This window comes from Stegostoma tigrinum, chromosome 33 (genome assembly GCF_030684315.1).
Source record: "Stegostoma tigrinum isolate sSteTig4 chromosome 33, sSteTig4.hap1, whole genome shotgun sequence".
Classification (NCBI taxonomy): domain Eukaryota; kingdom Metazoa; phylum Chordata; class Chondrichthyes; order Orectolobiformes; family Stegostomatidae; genus Stegostoma; species Stegostoma tigrinum.
The window spans coordinates 17736164-17757540 of NC_081386.1; the positions used below are offsets into that span (position 1 = coordinate 17736164).

At 40.3% G+C, this 21377-nt stretch overlaps 2 protein-coding genes and 1 long non-coding RNA gene across 5 annotated transcripts in view; 2 read left to right on the forward strand and 1 right to left on the reverse strand.

Moving 5' to 3' along the window:
* myo1ea (myosin IEa) overlaps positions 1-6667 on the reverse strand; it is a 140610-nt gene extending 133943 nt beyond the window's left edge. For 2 of the 3 annotated variants that reach the window (XM_048562752.2, XM_048562751.2), the window contains exon 1: positions 6271-6667. In XM_048562752.2, coding sequence (XP_048418709.1) covers positions 6271-6273 — 3 coding nt within the window. In that variant the 5' untranslated portion in view covers positions 6274-6667. Of the gene's footprint in view, positions 1-1382; positions 1532-6270 lie in introns of those variants that run through there. The other variant, XM_048562753.2, reaches the window with a different exon arrangement.
* Positions 6668-10002: 3335 nt separating this feature from the next.
* LOC125467133 (protein FAM81A-like) overlaps positions 10003-21377 on the forward strand; it is a 50933-nt gene continuing 39558 nt past the window's right edge. Inside the window, exon 1 of the mRNA XM_059639280.1 lies at positions 10003-10219. Within this exon, the coding sequence (XP_059495263.1) occupies positions 10217-10219 (3 nt within the window). The 5' untranslated portion in view covers positions 10003-10216. The remainder of the gene's footprint in view (positions 10220-21377) is intronic.
* On the forward strand, positions 10436-20178 carry LOC132206179 (uncharacterized). The gene is made up of 3 exons (XR_009442890.1): positions 10436-10578; positions 15139-15204; positions 20048-20178. It is a non-coding gene; the product is annotated as an uncharacterized LOC132206179 (long non-coding RNA).

A 21377-nucleotide genomic window follows, 5' to 3' on the forward strand; every position in this document is an offset into this window, starting at 1 on the left:
GCTGGATGGAGCCCATGACTGATCCCACTGTCTGTTTACCAGACAGTGAAAAAGAGCATGAATTTAGCTAAATTTTCAGTATTGGCCCTGATGTGGAGTGGGAAAAAAAGGCATGGGTTTTAATTTAAATTAATTTGTGTCACTTTAGCCCAGCCGGTAGTTCAATCCCTTTGGGTCAGGAGGTGGCCAGTTAACATTGCACATCAGAGTGTGAGACAACCTATGCTAACACTCCTGGGCAGCACTGAGGCAGAGTTGCATTGTCTGGTGAAAAGTCACCACACTCAAAATGTTAACTCTGTTTTCTTTCCACAGATACTGCTATATCTGCTGTGTTTCTCCAGCAATTTCTATCTTTGTTACGTTGTCAAAGGTGTGATTCTTCAGAAGAGCTGTTAAGCTTCTCCACTGAATGCAGATTGACGTGAACATTTGAAGAGCCACAGGAGGTTGGGTCCTGTGTTTTAGCTGATTCTGCTACTTCAGGACTACTCAAAATTAAACAGGTCATTCATGTCAGGGATCTTCCTTGTGAAGAATGGCTGCTTTATTTGTAATCAAAGCAGTCAGCGAACTTCAAAACCCGTAAACTACTTTATGAAATTTTAATGAGAGGTGATATATAAATGCAAGTATAACTTTACCTTCATTTCAACTGAAAGTAAGCAAAAAGTATAGAAAAGAGTGAGTGAACTTGGTATATATGCCCTTATATATCACTAAATTGTCCTAAAGTGGTTCCCATACAGTTAATTACTGTAAAAGACACGAATCATTGTTATTGATCCTGCTGTAATGTGTCTCTGACTTAGTGACCATGCTGTATAACTATTTCACTAGGTCTAAAATGTTTTGAGATGTCCTGAGATCTCTCAAGGTCCTAAATGAAAATCAGTTATTCATGCAGGCGAAAGCAAAAGCATTTTTGTGCAGTGCAACGATTAACGAGTGAAACTAACTTTGAAATTAATTAGCAGAAATCTGTTAAACACTGAAAATGGTTACTTCAGGGATAGTAGGAACTGCCGATGCTGGAGTCTGAGATAACAAGGTGTAGAGCTGGACGCACACAGCAGGCCAGGCAGCATCAGAGGAGCCGGAAAGCTGATGTTTTGGGTCTGGACCCTTCTTCAGAAATGGGGGAGGGGAAGGGAACTGTGAAATAAATAGAGAGAGAAGGAGGTGATGATGGAAAGTGGAAAAAGGAGCAAGACAGGTGGAGAGAAGACAGACAGGTCAAGGAGGCGGAGATGAAGCCAGTACAGGTGAGTGTAGGTAGAGAGTTGGGATGGGGTTTGGTCAGTGAGGAGGGAGAGGCAGGTAGTGAGAGATGAAAACTTTGTCTTATGAAGTAAGAATGAACAGTTTAGCCTTATACTTACTCGAGTTCAGAAGGAAGACTGGAGAGGTGCATAAGATGCTAAAGGTGCTTGACAAAGTAGACGTAAAGTGGATGTTTTGTCTTGTGGGGAATTCTAAAATGAGAAGTCAGTTTAAAGCTTAGGGGTGGCAGAGTTGAAACAGGGATGAGGAGGAATTACATCTCTCACGTAGTCCTGAATCTGTAGAATTCATTTCCCAAGTGTGCAGTGGAACATCGGGACACTGATAAATTTAAGGAAAAGATAAACAGATTTTTAATCAGTGATGGGTTAAAGGGTTATGGGAAACAGGCAGAAAACTGGAGTTGAGGCTCAGATGAGATCAGCTATGACTGTATTAAATGACAGCAGGCTCAAGGAACTGAATTGCCTATTCCTGCTCCTAGTTCTTAGTTATTTGTATATTCATATCTAGTTGCTCTGTGATACTGTATGATGTAGCAATAAAGCTCTGCATTATCACAGTCTCACTGACTGTGACATTGAAACAAAGAAGAGGGGAGCAGGAGGAGGCCATTTGGTCCATCGATTCTGCTCTACCATTCTACATGATCATGGCTGATTGTCCAACTCAATAGCCTAATCTGGCTTTCTCCCCATAACCTGTTATCCCATTCACCCCAAGTGCTACATCTGGTTGTCTGTTGAAATGTCTTGGCATCAATTACTTTCTGTGGTAATGAATTCCATAGACTCACCACTTCTGGGTCAAGAAATGTCTCCTCATCTCCATCCTAAATCGCCTAGCCTGCATCCTCAGACCATGACCCCTGGTTCTGGACACACCCATCATTAGGAACATCCTCCCTGCATCTACCCTGTCCAGTCCTGTTTGAATTTTACAAGTCTCTTTGAGATCCCCCTCATTCTCTGAACTCCAACAAAAACAATTCCAATTTAGTCAATCTCTCCTCATATGCCAGACCCACCATCCCCAGAATCAGCCAGATAAACCTTTGCTGCACTCTCTCAACAGCACAGGCATCTTTCCTCAAAAAAGAAGACCAAAACTGCACACAATATTCCAGGTGTGGTCTCACCAAGGCCCTGTACAACTGCAACAATACATCCGTGCTCCTGTCCTCAAAACCTCTCGCAATGAAGGCCAACATACCATTTGCTTTCTTTACTGTATGCTGTTCCTGCATGCTTATCTTCAGCGACTGGTGCACAAAGACACCCAGATCCCATTGCACTCTCCCCTCTACCAATTTACAGCCATTCAGGTAGGAATTACCTTCTTGCTGTTGCTTCTGAAGTGAATAACCTCACATTTATCCAAATTATACTGCTCCTGCCATTGATTCTCCCACTCGCCTAACCTGTTGAGATCATGCTCAAGGATCTATGCATCCTCATCACATTCACTCCCCCACCCAACTTGGTATCATCTGCAAACTTGGAGATGTTACATTTCTTTCCCTCATTCAAATCATCAATATATATTGTAAATAGCTGGGATCTCAGCACCAATCCCTGTGGCACCCCACTAGTTACTGTCTGCCAATTTGAGAAGGACCCATTAATTCCTACCCTTTGTTTCTTCTCTGCCAACCGGTTTCCTATCCATCTCAATATACTTCTCCCAATCCCAGGCGCTTTAATCTTGCATCACTTTGTCAAACGCTTTCTGAAAGTCCAAATATTCTTCTTCGACTGGCTCCCTCTTGTCACTTTACTCGTTACACCTTCATACAATTGGAACAGGTTTGTCATGCATGATTTCCCCTTCATGAATCCATGCTGACTCTGCCTGATCCTGCCACTGCTTTCTAAATGCTCTGCTATAAAATCCTGGACAACAGATTCGAGAATTCCCCCCACTACCAACGTTGGGCTCACCAGTGTATAATTCCCTGTTTTCTTTCTACATCCTTTTTTGAATATTGGAATGACATTAGCCACCTTCCAATGTGCAGCGACTGTTCCAGAGCTTATAGAATCTTGGAAGATGACCACCAAAGCATCCATTACTTCTAGAGCTACTTCCTTAAGTACTCTGGGATATGGGTTATCAGGACCTGGGGATTTATCGGCTTTCAGTCCCAACAATCTTCCCAGCACCATTTCTCTACTCATATGGATTTTCCTCAGCTCTTCACTCTCACTAAATCTTGCCGCCTCCAAGAATTTTGGTATCTGATTTATGTCCTCTTTCGTGAAGACAGAACCAAAGTATGTATGCAGTTCCTCAGCCATTTCTTTGTCCCCTATTAAACATTCCCCTGTTTCTGTCTGAAGGGACTTATTTTTGTTTTTACCAATCTCCTTCTCTTCATGTACCTATAGAAACTCTTAGTGTCAGTCCTTATGACAAGCTTAGTTTTGTGCTCTATTTTCCCCTTCTTAAATAATCCTTTGGTCGTTCTTTGCTAAATTCTAAACTGCTCCCAATCCTCAGCTGTATTATTATTTTTGGCCAAGCTGTATGGTTCTTCCTTGGATTGGATACTATCTCTGACTTCCTTTGTACGCTTTGAATTGGCTCTCTTACCCATTTTGCTTTTGTGACAGACAGGAATAAACAGTTGTTGTAGTTCCCCCATGTGTTTCTTGAATGTTTGCCATTGCCTATCCACTGTCATCCCTTTAAGTAATTCTCCCCAATCTATCAAGGCCAACTCATGCCTCATATCTTCATAGTTTCCTTTATTAAGGTTCATCCCCCTAGTCTGCAAATCACCAACCTCACTCTCCATCTTGATAAAAAAATTCTATCATGTTATGGTGCCATATGTATTGTGACGTAACTAATTCTATAAGGGTTCCACACGTCCATTTCAAAATAAATTAAAGGCACTCAAGGGTTTTGTTTTATATTCAGCTCACTGGGTCACTTTCTACGTCTTGTTGAATTGGACTCCAAAACAATTACCAATAGCAGTTGATACATGAACTCGAATCACAGATAATGCTACTTCTGAAGAAGGTCCCCACACAAAACGTCAACTTTCCTGCTCCTCTGGTGCTGCCTGGCCTGCTGTGCTCCTCCAGCTCCACACTGTGTTATCTCTGACTTCAGCATCGGCAGTTCTTACTATCTCTGATGCTATTCTGGCAGTTCATTATTAAATGCAATCATAGCTACTTGTCTTTATGGATAGGTAGAACATTTCAATAAATAGGAACTTTAAAAGCTTTCCTGAAGATAAAATCTAAAAGGTGATTAAACAAAATAAGTTGTTCACATTCCAAAACACAAAACTTGCATTAAATTTACAGCCTGGAAACAGGACATTTTGCTCAACTGGTCCATGCTAGAGTCCCTCAATACAAGCTTCCCACCAGTCTTCATCTGATCTTAGCAACATTCCGGCATTTTTCTTCCTCATTTACCTATCTGCCACGCCTTTCAGATATCTGAGGTCCAAGCATTACCTGAACACACTAACATTTAGGACACAGGCATGCTTGGAGATGGACACATTGCAGTCCATTTCTGCTGCTTGGCCTGCTGTGTTCTTCCAGCTCTTCACCTTGTTATCTCTTGCAATCCACTTGATTGCTTGCACATACTTACAATTTCTTACCACTCCCATCAAAATTGATGCATTGTTTCAGATAGGAAATAATACGTGGTGCTGGATGGGAAGCACAGAAATAAATAATACCAATAAAGCTAAAGACAATCTTAGAAAATTGCAAAGCTCTTATACTAAAGTGGGACTGAGAAGAAAACGAGATGAACTGTTCTAAGATTACAACATCTACAGACGACTTCAGGATCAGCCTTGATGAATAGATTGCTGTTCCTGCACGTGATAATCACAAAGTCAGTCAGTGATGAACATAAACAATGACCAGTGAGGCTTATCCAACACAATAGCTGCACACCAGTATTTGACTAGTTTCACATACGATCGCACACAGTAACATAAATAATACTCGTCAAAATTGTAGAAACAATCTACCATATGTATTCCAGGGGTTGGTCAACTTCGGTATATAGTTTAAAGATGCTTCTTGAATAATACATGGATATAAATATTTCGACGCTTTCCAGTAGGAGACATTTATTTCTCTTCAAAAGTGGCTCACTGTCACGTAAAGCTTAGAGTTTCATCCTTTTTTGATGACAATTAATTAGACTTTGAGTGGACAGATCAAGATAATCCAAATTGAAACTTTGTTGCCAGTTACAAAAGAATCGGGAGAGAAGGACAAGTCAGGAATCTTTAAAACGCAAAAACTGTTCCATCATTCCCGTGACCCGATGGTTTACTTTTGCTACAATGGAAGTAGCAACTATAAACAATAGTTTACCAAACCAAACCAAGTGCTGAATTAGTAAAACACCAGCCCGTTGAGTCTGCATGGTGACTTTTTTTCAGCAATATTCAATTATATAGAATAATACATTTCCCGCGACTTGTGGCCAATGCAGACTGGGCACAACATCACAACAAGTTTCCATTTCGTTTCCTATTACTGCGATCCTTCAAAAAGGAATCGCTTTAATTAAGGCAACTCTTTACTTGGATTGATGAAACTGGGATTGCCAGTTTCCTGCCCAGTTTAAAAAAAAACACTTTACGTGAGCTACAGGGAAAAATTAAGCACCTTGGGAGTTTGAATGTTTATTCCTGACCCGTTCTATTTATTGAACTCTGGACTCGTTCGGCATTGAAGCATTTCCTCCAACCTGTGGCTATTCCGTAGCTGCCCAGGGAGCGTTCCCTGCCGGTTACTTTCAGCGCAATTAGAAGGCCGGACTACCGCAGATTTTTAAATCAGTTTTGGAAACAGTCTTTTTGTTCGAAAGTCAAGCATTGGAACTGATCTGGTTGCCGCTGTACCGAGGATTTGAGTTCAGCATAGCTGTCCCACCGTGGGGGGAGATATCCTAAAGCCCTTTTCTATAGTCCACTGTTACAATGATCAGACTTACCATTTTGCTTCCTTGGAATTTATGCCGGCTCCGGGAAAAGTCTGCTGCCTAAATCGAGGCGGTGCCACCTACTGTATGCTCTTCACTGGCGATCTCCTGCTTCCGAGATAGAGTTGAACTCCATCTACTGTCGATCCTGGAGTCCACAGTGGAGGGAGGCATCAACATGCTGTGGGTGGATCCATGTTTCAAAGAGGAAGGGGGGGAAGAGAAAAGATGATCAAGTTTTTTTTTGGATGAATCAGGCCTTGTAGCTCCGGGGTGTCCCCGAGCGTTCTGCACTCAGAGAGGGAGGGAGGAATGGTGAATGATCGTCCCGGTGAATACGATAACTCTGCCAATCAGTCCATAAATGGAGAAATGTAGCCGAGTGGTGCAGCCAATCGGCTTGTCAGTGTAGCTCGTCACACCATTGGGAATGCGTAGAGGGAGAAGGAGCGAGGTGGAGCCGGTCTCAGGCGGCACGGGCAGTAATGTTCTCAGCCCTGCCCCTGACAAGATGCCACTGAAAACACACACAAAGCTTGCTGTCTGTAAGCCAACTGCCGTAAGGCAGAGTGTCTTATCCACACCTATATGATTTACAGTGATAATGTTTCAGCTTAATCATGTTACGTTTAATTGTCATGAAGCTGATATATCTTCACTATCATCTCTACGAAATCGGCACGTCTACTGTAGATATTTTTAAACAATGCAGCCAGAGACGTTATTACACACCAAGTCTTGAACCTAGATCTCCTGGCTCAGAGGTAGGGATGCTACCACTGCGCCAAGGGAGCCCAAAGATCTGCTATATACTTCGGACAATATCTAAAGAACTGCTGGAACTGAAAACAAACGCAGACAAATCTGAATGACACCAGGGCAGCACCTGTAGTGGAGACGATCACCCCTCTGTCTTTCAAGAGGTAACATTAGACGGGATCACAAGTCCCCAAAATAGTTACAAGCCCGCTCACTCCTTTAGAAAATCCTCTGATCTCAGGAAAGTACTAGGAACTGATTTGGACAGTTACAGGAAACAGGAGCAGGAGGGGGCAGTTCGGTCCCTTGAGCCTATTATTGCTGTTGAATGAAATGAAGATTGGTCATTCACCTCAGCACTGGTTCTAGACCCCCACAGGAAATGTCCTTCCTGCATCTATCTAATTAAGACAAACAAGAACTTCCTTTGTTTCAAGAAAATCACCGTTCATTTTTCTAAACTCTGGAAAATATGGGCTCGCTTTCCTCAGTCTTGCCTCACAGGACAGTCTTGCCACCCTGGGAATCAGTCTGATGAACCTTTGTTGCACTCCTTTCATGGCAAGTACATCCTTTCTTAGATAAGGAAACCAGAGTTGCTTACAATACTTCAGATGCAGTCTTACAAGGGCTCAATGCAGTTACATCAGGACATCTTCACTCATGTCCTCAATTCCTCCTGGGATAAAGGTGTAAATACATTTGCCTTGACTGCTTGCTAAACATCATGTTAGCTTTCAGTGACTCACCAACAAGAACACTTTTAGGCACCAATACTTCACAAACCGTCTCTGTCTAAGAAATAATATGCATTTCTGTTTTTCCTATGAAAGTGGATAACTTCACGTTTCTGATTTTATAATCGATCTGCCAGGTTCTTGCCCATCCAGTACACCTATCTAAATTCCCTCAACAAATGTGGAAATGTTACATTGGATTCCCATGTACAAATCATGGTAGAGATATTACGTTTAAGTATAAACAAACAGGATTGAGCATTGCAATCGCTATGATAATAAAACAGAGAATTTGACTCATTCCTTCACCAGGGTTAATTATTTGTTGTGAGGAATGGAAATTGTGATGCGGATTTACATTGGGAATGTGATCTGCCTTCTCTCTTTCCAGCATTCTCATTTTCCCAGCAGTTTATTACTTACTAGACAATAACAATTGACAACAGATGACTGTAAGTATATTTCTATGTATGGTGGTGGTGGGAAATGGAAAAGTTGGATTACAAATATGTACTTACATTTAACAGAATCTTGAACAAGATAAGACTTTTAAAAGTACTTGAGATACAGTAACATTTACCCAATTCCACCTCTACCAAGAAGGGCATGGTTAAAATATGTCCTTCAGCTCTGAATTCTGCTCAACTGTTTTATCCTCAAAACAGTATTATTTTTACAAAAGCAAAACACTCTAGAAGCTGGAAATCTGAATAAAAATGCTGGAAATACTCATCCAGTCTAGTAGCATCTGTGGAGTGAGAAACAGAGTTACAACTCAGCATGAATGTATCCAGATCTAAAGAGTTGTTTTCAAAAAAACTTTGTAAATCAAACCTTTTGAGATACTCTCTTGTGTCCTCTTTCACACTTAGGAATTAAATAAAATGAAAGGTTATATTAATATTAATACTTCAAGGTTTGAAGTATTGTGATAACATGCAATTAACCGATGAAAGGCACCCGCCTGAAACACTGAGATAACAAGGTGTAGAGCTGGATGAACACAATAGGCCAAGCAGCATCAGAGGAGCAGGGAGGCTGACATTTCAGGACGAGACCCTTCTTCAGAAAATCCACCTGAAACCTGAAACATTTCTGTTTTTCTCTCTCTGCACATTCTGTCAGATCAGCTGAGAATTTCCAGCATTGTCCATTTAATTTTTCATCACCTTGTGTATGTGTGTGTTTTCCCAAGTTTCCCTCAAAATTACACCAAATTGGCGTGGGCTTTTTGGTTTTCTCTGTAGTGGTGATATGTCCAAGGACAGGTCCTTTGTTCAGTTCTTCATGCCTCACAGCCCTGCCGCTTTTTGTTCATTTGCTTGTTAGACCCACCCATTTTCAATTTCATTGAGTAATATACAAAAATGAGTTGGAATCAGGAGTAGGTCGTCCATCTCCTTGAACCTGCTCTGCCATTGATAAGATGATGGCCAATCTGATTGTGGCCTCAGTTCTACCTTCCTGCCTCGCCCTAATAACCTTGAATTCCTTGATAATTACGAAAACTATCTAACTCAGCCTAAAAGAAATGACTGGGGAAAGGAAAGCTTAAAGAAAACACAAGTAGTCTTCTCAAAGGATCCTGTACTTATAAGCAACCATTATTTGTTGCGGTTCCAGCTTTTCTGCCTGAAATTTACTGGTTCTACCATTGTTTCCTAATCCTATTCATGGGATCCTCATCTATAGGCCCCAGGCTATTCACAAAAAGGCAGAAACAACCACCCAGAAATAGTAGGGACTGCCGATGCTGGAGCATCTGAGACAAAAAGTTGTACAGCTGGATGAACACAGCAGACCAAGCAGCATCAGAGGAGCAGGAAAGCTGACATTTTGGGTCTAGACCCTTCTTCAGAAAGAGTCTTCATTTTCTGAAGTCGGCTCTAGGCCCGAAATGTCAGCCTTCCTGCTCCTCTGATGCTGCTTGGTCTGCTGTGTTCATCCAGCTCTACACCTTCTCAGAAACAACCACCCCCATTCCGTAAGGTCTCAAGGGAGCCTGCCACTCCATTGACTCCAATATTCCCTATGACTCTAAATTCATGAACTTCCATTCTTTTGCTGTATATCGCTGCTTTCTCCCTCATGAATGAGCCACTTGTTGGCTTTTTCCCAGCCCAGGAGCATCCTGTCATGCTGCTCCTTGCTGGAGGTCAAGAAGCAGTCTCTCCGCCCGGACTGGGGCAAGTTAAAAACGCGACAATTCCCGGTTGCTGTGGCAACAGCGTCCGCGCAGGGACAAAGCGCCGCAACAGCGAACCGGCGGCGGCGACCAGATTGCACCCCTTCACCTCTGCAACGGGCGCGGTACAGCTTCAGTGAAAGCGAAAGAAAAACAAAACGCAATTTAAGAGGCGGATTAAGGAACCGCCTAAATATGTGAGGACTGATTTCTGGCGCGTGGCATCTTCGACTGCTGCAGGAAGCAGCTTCTTTGTGTCAATGTTTATCCCAGTTTAATGGTAAGGACTGTCTGACCTGTCATTCTCAAAAATAGTCATCACCCATTTCTGCAAGTGGAAATACAAATACTGTATGTATTTAGTGTGGCCCCACTATCACACAATCTATTCACATTAGTATTGTGCAACTCACAAACCGGTTTTGCCGACTTTTTGTATGTGAAGTAGATGTCGGTGAGAATACTCAAGAGAATTACGCTGATTTAGTAAAGAAATTGCCTCAGTTTAAATCTTTGATAGCACGGTGTGAAGCTGAAGGAACACAGTTCCTACTATCTCAGTTTAAATCTATGACGTTTTCGAAGCTGAACAGACGCTTTAAGAAAAATGATAGGATTTGAAATCCCCACGAGACTGAGGTAGAATCGTCCCTTTTAAAGTACATGGAATCACCTGCTGTTCAGCAGCAGGCAAGTTAGGCCAAATGCAAAATGAATGATTTGGAGGTGCCAGTGTTGGCCTGTGGTAGATTGTCGCGTGATTTCTGAAAATGAATGATTATCATCCATTCGCAGGTGAAACTTGATAAAATGAGTGCTTAGGTGCTGCATAATTTGATAAATCTACGTGAAGAAAGTTTGAAATTATACTGTGATGTGTGGCATTCCAGGACTGCTTTTTTGTGTTTGTCATAAATTCCTCTGAGCTGAATTTTGAACCATCTTAAGATCATATTTTTGTTAAGACTAGGAATGACAAAACTACATTATGTCTCTCACCTCCAAGTTGTTTTTCTTGTAGTTACTATACTATATTGTCATGAATTTGTTTTAATACCAACATATTCAGAAACACAATTTCAAAACTTCCACCTTCGTAATCCTGTTGGACCTTACTTCATCTAACTTCAACACATTTCTTCTCTTGTGTTCTTATTGGAACGTACGATTTAGGAGCAGGAGTAGAGTATTTGGCTCTTCAAGCCATTCATTAAAGTTATGGCTGATCTGGTAGTGGTCTCAACTCCACTTCCTTTCTGCCACCCCAACCCACCCCACCCCAATAACTCTTGCACTATCAAAAAGTCTGCCTGGAATAAATTCAGTGACTTCTTGGGAAAGAGAATTCTCTTTCCATGTAACTTTCTTGATGTCCAAAGTTTGCTAATCATGGTCCGTGTTCTGATATGACTGTTAGGCAAGGCTAAGAGACAGGGTTCAAGAGGCATAAGGCAGGATTGAAACCACATTGTTGGCTATATTCTGCACCACTCTTTAACCATCTAAGCTAATCCAGACCACCACGCACACACCCACGGCTGTCCCCCTCCCCTTATTTATGTCTAACTTGCCCATAAATCCATCTATTCTTTATGTCTCAACCTACACCTTGTGGCTACATTCCAAATTATCTCTTTTCTAATTTGAAACATTTTGCTGGTAATTAGACCTCAGTTTTCTCTTTATAGATTGATGAGACGAGATTGTAGAACCCCACACTGTGCACTTACACCACTCTGAAATGATGGTATGAAAACAAATTCCTGACAGTATAATTGCTATAAAAGGAACTGAGTTTGACAGTGAAGGAGTTGTCAGTTCTTTTACTGAGGCCTTACTAATGTTGTCTGTAACCTGAAACTTTTAATTATTCTTCTCAGACATTCAAAAATTATAAATTAAATGTGAACAGTGCAACTTTGTACAGTTATAGATGTTACATAGTGCCTAAAGATTTTCAAATTGATTGTAAGTAATTATATCCTAACCAGGTCTCATTTCACAGAATTATAGAATTATACAATACAGAAAAGGCCCTCCAGCCCATTGAGTCTGCACCAATAAAACTACTCTAAATGTACATGAGTCCCACTGTCCAGCACTTGTCACATAGCCTCGAATAGGGCTACGGGGAGAGTGCAGGGAAGTGGAGTTGAAATGCCCTTCAGCCATGATTTAAATGGCGGAGTGGGCTCGACAGGCCGAATGGCCTTACTTCACTCCTATGTCTTATTGTCTTACGGTCTTATGGAATATAATGATTTTTCAAGTGCTCATCCAAATAAACAAATTTTAAAGGTTGTGAGATTTCCCACCTCAACCATTCTACTTTGCATTCCAGATCCATTCCTTCTCAGTGGAAAACCAGGCCTCTAGGAATTCCTGTGCTTGTCCCTCCTTGTCCTGTCCCAGGATCCTGGTGTTGTCCCAATCAAACTGGTGGTTTTCCTTATCCATGTGGATGGAGTATTGGCCGTGTCTTTTTGTTGCTAGTTGACTGCTAAAGCCAATTGCTAACCCAAATCAAAGACCCGTTACCTACTGTGGACAGGACTAATGTCATATACAAGATTCCCTGCAAAGTCTGCGACAAACATTACAGTGGTCGTTCAGGAAGGAAATTAGCCACAAGAGTACTCGAATATCAACAAGCAACAAAAAGACATGACCAGTATTCACTCATCTCCATCCACATGGATAAGGAAAACCATTAGGATCCTGGGACAGGCCAAGCAGAAACAAGCACAGGAATTCCTAGAGGCCTGGTTCTCTACGAAGAAAGCCATCAACAAACACATAGAGCTAGACCCTATAAATACTCCACTGTGAAGGAAAACCAGAAGCGAGGCAACCCAGCTCAATGAACACTAGAGTTTAAATAACAGGTGGGAAAACACAACAGTGCTTCATCGGAGGCTGCTCTGATGACATTACTCAGCAGGGTAATGAAAAGCGTGCAGAAAAATGAACCAGCTCGGTGAGCTAACCAACAACAATAAGTTTGTCGTCATATCTCTTGCCTTAAGTCTATGCTTCCTGACCATTGATCCCTCCACCAAGGGGAAATGTTTCTTCCTGTCAACCCTACCTATGCCCTCATAATTTTATACATCTTAATCATGTCTCCTCTCAATCTCGTCTGCTCTATGGAAAACAATTTCAGTATGTCCAATCTCTTTTCTCATAATTGAAACGCTCCATCATGGTAAATCTCCACTGCTCCTCTTAGGTGCTATCACTTTCCTCCTATAATGTGGATTTGTGGTTGGTTTAGCTCAGTTGGCTGGATGTTTGGTTTGCAAAGCAGTGTGATACTGACAGTTTGGACTCAGTTCCTCCACCAGCCGAGGTTACCATTGAAGAACTTTCCTTCTCAACTTCTTCCCTTGCCTCAGGTGTAGTGGGCCTCAAGTGAAATCATACACACTGTAATTGTTTTCCATAGAGCCTCAGGTTAAATAATCACCAGTCATCTTTGTCCAATGAGAGAATAGCTCTGTGTTCTGCTAAGGCTACAGTGACCTGACTTGATAATGTGAATTCCAGAACTGTGCGCTGTACTCTAGCTATGGCCTAACCTGCTGACTGTTTTGAGGTCTTTAATAAACTCGCAGCAGTGTGACTGCTCCATTTTTATTCCTAAATTCAACCCACAAAGCCTAATTTGAGCACCTTTCCAAATTCCCAGAACTTCTTTCTGCAGTAACTGACTCCTTAATTAATAATGCAACACCATCTCCTCTTTCACACCATTCCCTGTCCAGCCTGAATATCATATATCCTCTAATATTGAGTTACCATTCTTGCTCTTCCCATTGCCTTCTTTAATTCTTCTAACCAGCAAAATGTGCCTTATTTGGGGCTGGAATAAGACGTGTAAAAATAAAACACAAAAGTAAAATACTGCAGGTACTGAAAACCAGAAATTCAAAGAAAAAGTGCCAGGATTACAGTTACATAGGCTTACAGCATGGAAATAGACTCTTCGGTCCAACCAGTCCATGCTGACCTTAAACCCAAATGGAACTATTCCCACCTGCCTGTGTTTGGTCCATGTCCTTCCAAACATTTCTTATTCATGTACTTATCCAAATGTCTCAAAACATTGTAACTGAACCCACATCCACCACTTCGTCTGGAAGTTCATCCCTCACACAAGCTATGTTTAAAAACGTTACTCATCTTCCTCCTGTCATCTTAAAAATATGCCTCCTCGTCTTGAAATATACACCCTAGGGAAAGGAGGCCTGCCATTCGCCTTAGCTATACCCCTCATGATTTTATAAGCCTCTACAGGTTCACTTATCAACCTCCTCTGCCTGGGATCCATGAAAATATTGCAGTGAACTCAGCAACCCAGACAGCATCTTTGGAGAGGTTACAGGCAGAGTCTTGTTGTGGTTTCTCACCTGCCAGCTGAAAGGCTGACAAGAGACTCCAGTATCTCTTTGGAAGATACACTGAATCACATGCCAACTAAATAGTAGCAAGGTCACTGCTGGGATAAAAACCCCAAACTTGGAAGTCTCACCAAGCCGATTGGTGGGCAACTCTTGTGCTTAACACTAACACTGAGCATGCTGAAGTTGCTACCAGAAGCAAACAAGCTCCCACCGCACGCTGGGGTCTGTGAATTGGCAAAGACCCAGGGCACAACTAGGTAAAGTGGTGAAGGGTGAGTGATTCACATTATGGGTTTCATGTGGAGAAGGAGGCAATGAGATTGGAAGCAAGGGCAGCGGTGGATTCTCATGTCTTCTCAAGTCCAATTCCTCGAGGAGGCACTGATGCCTTTGCTCAATCTGCCACCCACAACTGAGATGACATGAAGCCACAGCATTTTGACCATTTGTGTATGCCACATGGTGACAGGAATGCTTACAGCTCAGTTAATTCCAGTGGCAACAGGATGAGACCCTTAAGTTGCCCTTAATTGATCACTTAAGGGACTAAATTGGTAGTGGGTCAGGAAGTTTGACCATGGATCTTCCTGCCCAGAACCTACTTATGGTGGAGGCATCAAGATGGTAGAATTCAGGGCACAGCACTACTCCAGTTAATGATCTGTCCTTTCTGTCTCCAAGCTGGCCACTGGTTGAGAGGAAAATATACTGCCTAGCATTTCAGGTTGAGATGAACTTTTATCAGAACTATTATGTAGAAATATGACACTATATATGAGTTGCTTTTGTATTTCAGGTACCCTGTTTTCAACATTACCTAAGCTTGCATTTCTTTGAGTAATTCTACTGAGTAATTAAACAGGTAACAGAACCTACTGTCACAAACATTTCTTAAGGAACTTGATAAACGTGTAATCTTTACTTAACTTCAGTCACTTTAAATATAATGCACTGCTAATTTGAGGATGCTGATAAACTGGTAAGTTTGAAAAGTGTAAGCATTGTGTAATTATTGTGATGGGGTCTCATAGCGAGGGTTTATGCCAAGTTAAAGTGCAATTTTAATTGGAGTTATTTGGATAAGAACCAAAAACATACTTATCAGTCTTGGTCATTAAAAGGCTTATGTGGTCTCCTACGAGGAGATGCAAATTTGAATAGAAGATAAATAAAAGCAGAACATTATTTATTATAAGCAATTAACTGAGCAAAAATTTAAAATAAGAAAATATGTCATGCTTTTCAATGTTCTTCAAATGCGTGTGTATATAACATAGATATAATATATGTGCAATCTATTATCAAAGCATAGAAAAACACTAATCTCAATTCCCAAATGTAGTTACACTCATATACACTCAATGCAATATTTCTTTTTGGGCAAGTAATGTGAAGCTTTTTGGAAGGAACAAAGAGTCCATTTAGCCCTCAGTATCACTGCTCCTAAGGTATAATTCTGTAGTGACTTACTATGATTTAGTTAAAATGAGGTAATTTCAGTCAATTATTTACAGAACTCGAAACAGCAAAATCAAGAGGAGGCAAAATTGTTATAAGATATGCTAAAGTATTAGTATAATACAGTCTATTTTTGTCCTGTAATTTAAATGCCAATTTTATTTAGCTCCTTTCAACAGAAGCTGTGGCTGGTTCTTGTTTTAAAGATGACAGCTATTCAAGGCAGGAGTTTTGTCCATGGAATGATTCATTTCTTTTGGCATGTGAACTAGGACATTCCAAAGGGTGGTGGCATCCAGAGTGCAAGATTTGCTTATGTTTTTTCCTGCACTGCCAGGCAATACATCATGTTTAGGATGTTGTGACTCACAACAACTTGATGAACAAGTTGTAACCATTCTGAACAATTGGTAGCAAGTTCTTTACAGCCATTAATTATAATGCTCACTTTAGGGGGAACTTTAGAGCTTTTTTTGGTGCTCCCTGGAACATTGGTTATTTGAAGAAAGCTGGTAGGGAACATGATTTTCAGCCATCTGATTATGACATCAAGTCAATCAAAGTTGATTTAGCAGTTTTTCCTGAATGCTTGGAGAACTGGTTTCAAAAAGGAACTAATGATAATTCAACAGTTCTCCCATCTCACCGGTTCTGAGGGACTGGTAGCACTGCTGATGGATGTTCTCTAGACCTGTACGTATTGGCTGTTACACTTCAAAAGATAGCTTTATGCAAATAGATTTTAAGTTCAGACTTTTAATGTCAGAGCTTTCTTTTAGTTAACCACACACTCCATAAAAGTCATACCCCACTGATTTCTTGCTCCCCATATTTGCATGACTAATTGAAACCCAATTAACTCTTCAGTAGTATATGCATTACCTGGGGGCTGTTGTGGTGTGCTGGTTCTGATCCCTACTTCTAAACCAGGAGGCAGGGTTCAAGTTCTCTTTGTACCAGAAGTGTGTAATAACATTAATGAACAGGTTGGGTAGAAAATATCCTTTGTTCATCATCTGTTCCCTCATTCCGTTAGATCTCAGATATTCCTTTAGATGATGACATTAGTGATATACATTACAGTAAATTGCTGTCCATGTCTTATTGCAGTACAGGTTGCAATGATGACAGTGGCTCTGTATACTAATATTTGCATTGATTGTGGAGGTCTTTGATTGTGAAGCACTCACTTTGGTAGTTTGTAGAGCAGATGCAGCATCCCTAATCCAGTCTTTGATCTCCTTGTCAATGGTGGCCTTTTGAGACAGATGGTTGCCAAGATATTGGGAGTGGTTCAAATATTCCAGAGCTTCTCCTTCAGGTTACAAGGTATGTGGAATATTTGGTTGACCACTCAGGATTCAGATATTAGTTTTCTTTTGGCAACAATGCAGGCTGAGCCAAGTTTCTTGTATGCAGAATTGAAAATGTCAAGAATAGCTTGAAAATCTGCTGCAGTGCCATTCACAAACTGTGAAATATATTTATGGTGGTTAGTCTAGTTTTGGTATGGAGGCAACTGAGGTGAAAGAGTTTTCTATCTGTGGGTCCTGCCGTGTGGATATATCTTAAACTCCTGTGCACCTTTATAGTTCAGCTAGATTTCTTGCACCCTGTTGTAAGGTATCAATAAGAAGTGTGTGCTTTTGTGAGGTGAAAAATTAAGGTTGACTGCTATGGTGCAGCTGATAAGGGAGATATACTTACATGCTGAGTATGTATAAAAATAAAAGTTCTGGGGAAAAGTGGTGTTATCCGTTTACTGTGTCGACTTATAGTTATGATCTGTAAATCTCAGAGTTAAATGATCTTTGTGAAATTTGTGTCTATTTCAGCAAGCAAACAAATAGATGTTGGATTGAAAGATCATTCTGACAAATACTCTCAGTTTCCAAGAGGTATGAATGATCTGTATTATATGATATCACATCATGCAGTTACAAAGGCAGTGTGTTCAGTTTCATATTCAATTTCCACCTTCTAAGTTTGCCCAGCATGAGAACTGAAAGGCCAAAGGTTGACAGAGCCAATCCTTGAAGTATGTTCCCCTCCTTGAAAATTACTCTTTACCCTTCTCCAACATTACATAAAGAAGAAGCAAGCATAGAGAAAGTAGAATTCTGAGCGGATTTTTGTAAAGATTCAAAGGCACCTCATCCATTACCCTGGTTTATGAATTCACTTAATGATGAATTTAGAAATATACAATTTCCTGCCTTAGATATCCCCTGTACCCTGAATGTGAGGCAATCCTGAACATTGCTGTGCAAGATAACTGAAAGCTGAGAACCTTGTCTTCAGTGCAGGTCAAGTCTCCTTGCCATCCAATATTTGCTCCCAGTGCTGGGTTGGCTGTTCCCACTGATCTGAAACAGAAATTTTACTCTGGTGATTAAGAATAAGACCCAGGATCTAAATCACCTTCCTGCATTAAAATCGGTGAATAAGGTACGGTTGTGAGTTAAATGGATTTCTAAACTGCTTTACTCAGGTGTGCCCACTTGGTAGTGAATAGCATTGTTGCATGTTTGTCCTGTAGCTGCTCAGTTATTAATTCTTGCTACACATCTAATGCCATGAAAGTGCAGTCATTTAACTTGACTCATCATGTAAATGCATTGAAGGCTGTTAAGAGAAAGGTGTACATATGTACTTTTATTCAAGAATGGTAATGAGTCACAATATTAACAACTGTGGCTGTACATTTTCATACATTTGAAAGAAGATGTAGTCATCAGCACTTTCATATTTTGCTGATTGTTTAGGTGCACCTCTTCCTATATTGGCTGTTATACTTCTAAAGATAGCTTTCTGCAAACAGATTTTAAGTTCAGACTTTTAATGTCAGAGCTCTCTTTTAGTGAACCACACTCCATAGAAGTCATATTTTTGCTTGCTCCCCATAGTTGTACAACTAATTGAAACCCAATTAACTCTTCAGTAATATATGCATCACGTGCGGGCTGTTGTGGTGTCCTGGTTCTGATCCCTACTTCTAAGCCAACTGTTCTAACAGTTCACAGTAAAAATTATATAAAATTATGCAGACTTTACACCATGGTTACACCATAGACCATTCTGCCAACAGGCTCATGCCACTCTTATGCTCCATACACTTACCCCTCTTCATCTAACCCTAACAGCAAAATGGTCAATTCCTTCCTCTTCCTTGCATTATCTAACTTATCCTTAAAAGCCGCCATGCTATTTGCCTCAACTACTTCTTGTAGTACCAAGTTCTATGTTCTGACCAACAATTTTGAATGCAGGCAGTAAAATGCTGCCATATATTTTCAAAGAGGGTTGATTCAAGTGCAGAAGCGGGACTGGTAACTTACATCAAGTCTTCTATCTCAGTAACCTCAATTGAGTATTGATTATGGGAGATTCCTTGTGAAACTGTGACTGGCAAATATATGGGAAGCCTAAGACTGTAGATGCAAACAAGGTGCTAGATCATTCTAATTCTTTGTCAGAAAGATATGGAGTATTATATCTCACTTCAATAAAATAGGTCAGAGTTGTTGAGTTTTATTTTCTGAAATGTGTGAGGAGTATAACATCTGTGAACTAATTTTAACTGGCTCTCTTTCATTCTGCTACATATTAAGATATAGTGGGCTGCAATTTGTATTTCTTCCCATTGCCCTCACAGGGAAAAGGATAAAGTCTTTTTCTTTTTGTTACCATGTATTATGAATTCCATCTTTGTTCATTCCTTAGAAATATTTATTTAACCTTACTAGAGCCAAATTAGTTTAATGGGATACCTTTTACTATATTTGTAGTTTGGTAAGGAAATTGTGTTGAACATCTTGATTTGCTTCCCTCCAGAAATAACATTATTCCTTGTGGTCTGTTGTCTCATAGTGTTCTGATAATCTTCCAATCATCTTTGCTTGTGATATTGAACATTGAGCATTGTCAGGATTTTCTGTTTTAGGGAGCACCAAGTCTGATTTTTGTGATGATCTAATCCCACCGCTTTTGTTGTTTCCAGTAGCAATCATTGAATTATGATTGAGAGATGTAACTTTTTGCATACTTTTCTTCTGCTTTATATAGAAACACTGGGGTCAAAAGCCGCCAATCACCTGATAACCTGGATGGGATTGGTCAACTCAATACAAACCAGAGACCAAACATTCATACTATGTGGGCTATATGGTTATGCTTCCCATTATAGAATAAATTTTATGTATTCGGTTGTGGATGGATAAATGGCCACATTTTATGCACTTTTACAGTCTAGGTTGAACTCCTGTGAGAAAACACAAATTGAGGCCTTTGTGTGTCACTTTATGCTGTCATTCCGAAAACATGTCTGATTGTCACAACACTCATCCAGGAAACCCCCTCCTGTCTTGTCCTGTTACAGATAATCGTACCAGGTTAGCTGAGATGGTATGTAATGTTCATCTGTTTTGCACCATTCTCGCACATCCACTAATGCATCTGAAATTGTTTTGTGGTATCCAGCAATAAGGACTTTAAACCTGCCAATCGGGAAAAACTTTATGTACTCTTATTGATTTCATTGATATTTGGCTTCATATTTCATGAACCAAGAGAAAAACTGCACTCACTATTGTTTCAGGCAGTCTCAGTAGCTAACTATGTTGTTAGAGACCAGCACACAATGTAGAATTTGGAATTTTGAAGGAGAAAGTTAAATTATACAAGAAATGTTATATTATTAGTTTAAGACTTACAAAAATGTTAGTTGATTATTTCACAAGTCTAATTTGTAAAATCGTTTTCATTCAGTTTTTTTAAAATAATAAGCTTTTGCTGTAGGCACTATAGCTTTTGATAGATTTTCTTAGTTAATAATTAATTCATGGTGCATACTTATTCCTGTACTAAAGCCAGTCCTATCAGTTTTGATTCTGCATATTGTTCCAATATGCTTATATTATCTATCTTTCATATGTAAATATACAGAGAAAAATACACATTAATTTAAAACCACGTCATAAATACAATAGATTCGTTACTAAAGAATAAAATTATCAATAATAGGTTGTAATGCCTTCCCCTTTTGGAGACTGGAGTTTAGTTAGACATGGTTCAATTTACTCCTTCCATGGAGGTTTTGAATTCTCCTACATGATGAGATTAGTCACTAATGGGAATGGAAGTGCAAGGTCAGGTTCTTTATTTGTGTGGGAGTGGAGAACCTATCTATTCTGGACTGCACTTGCATATCTTTCATGAGTGCATAGCCCAATGCAGATGGGCCTTTAACTGTAAAGGTTCAGACTAGGTTCGCAGGGATGTTACCAGGGGATGAAAATGATAGGAAAGATGACGCAAATTGCACTTTTTCACTGCAGCCAAGAGGGTCCTAATGAAGCTAGTGAGTTTGAGATAGAGTAGATACCTGCTTGTAATCAAAGAGCACAGGTTGAAGCTGATGATGAAAATTATTAACAAGGGATGCTAAAAATTGTCTTGAAACAAAAAGTAGTTGGAATTTGCAATAATCTGTTGGAAACCATTGTCAAAGCAAAGTCCATAATACTTCCAAAAGGGAATTAAAAAGTTACATGTGGAGATTTTCAGAGTACTGGGTGT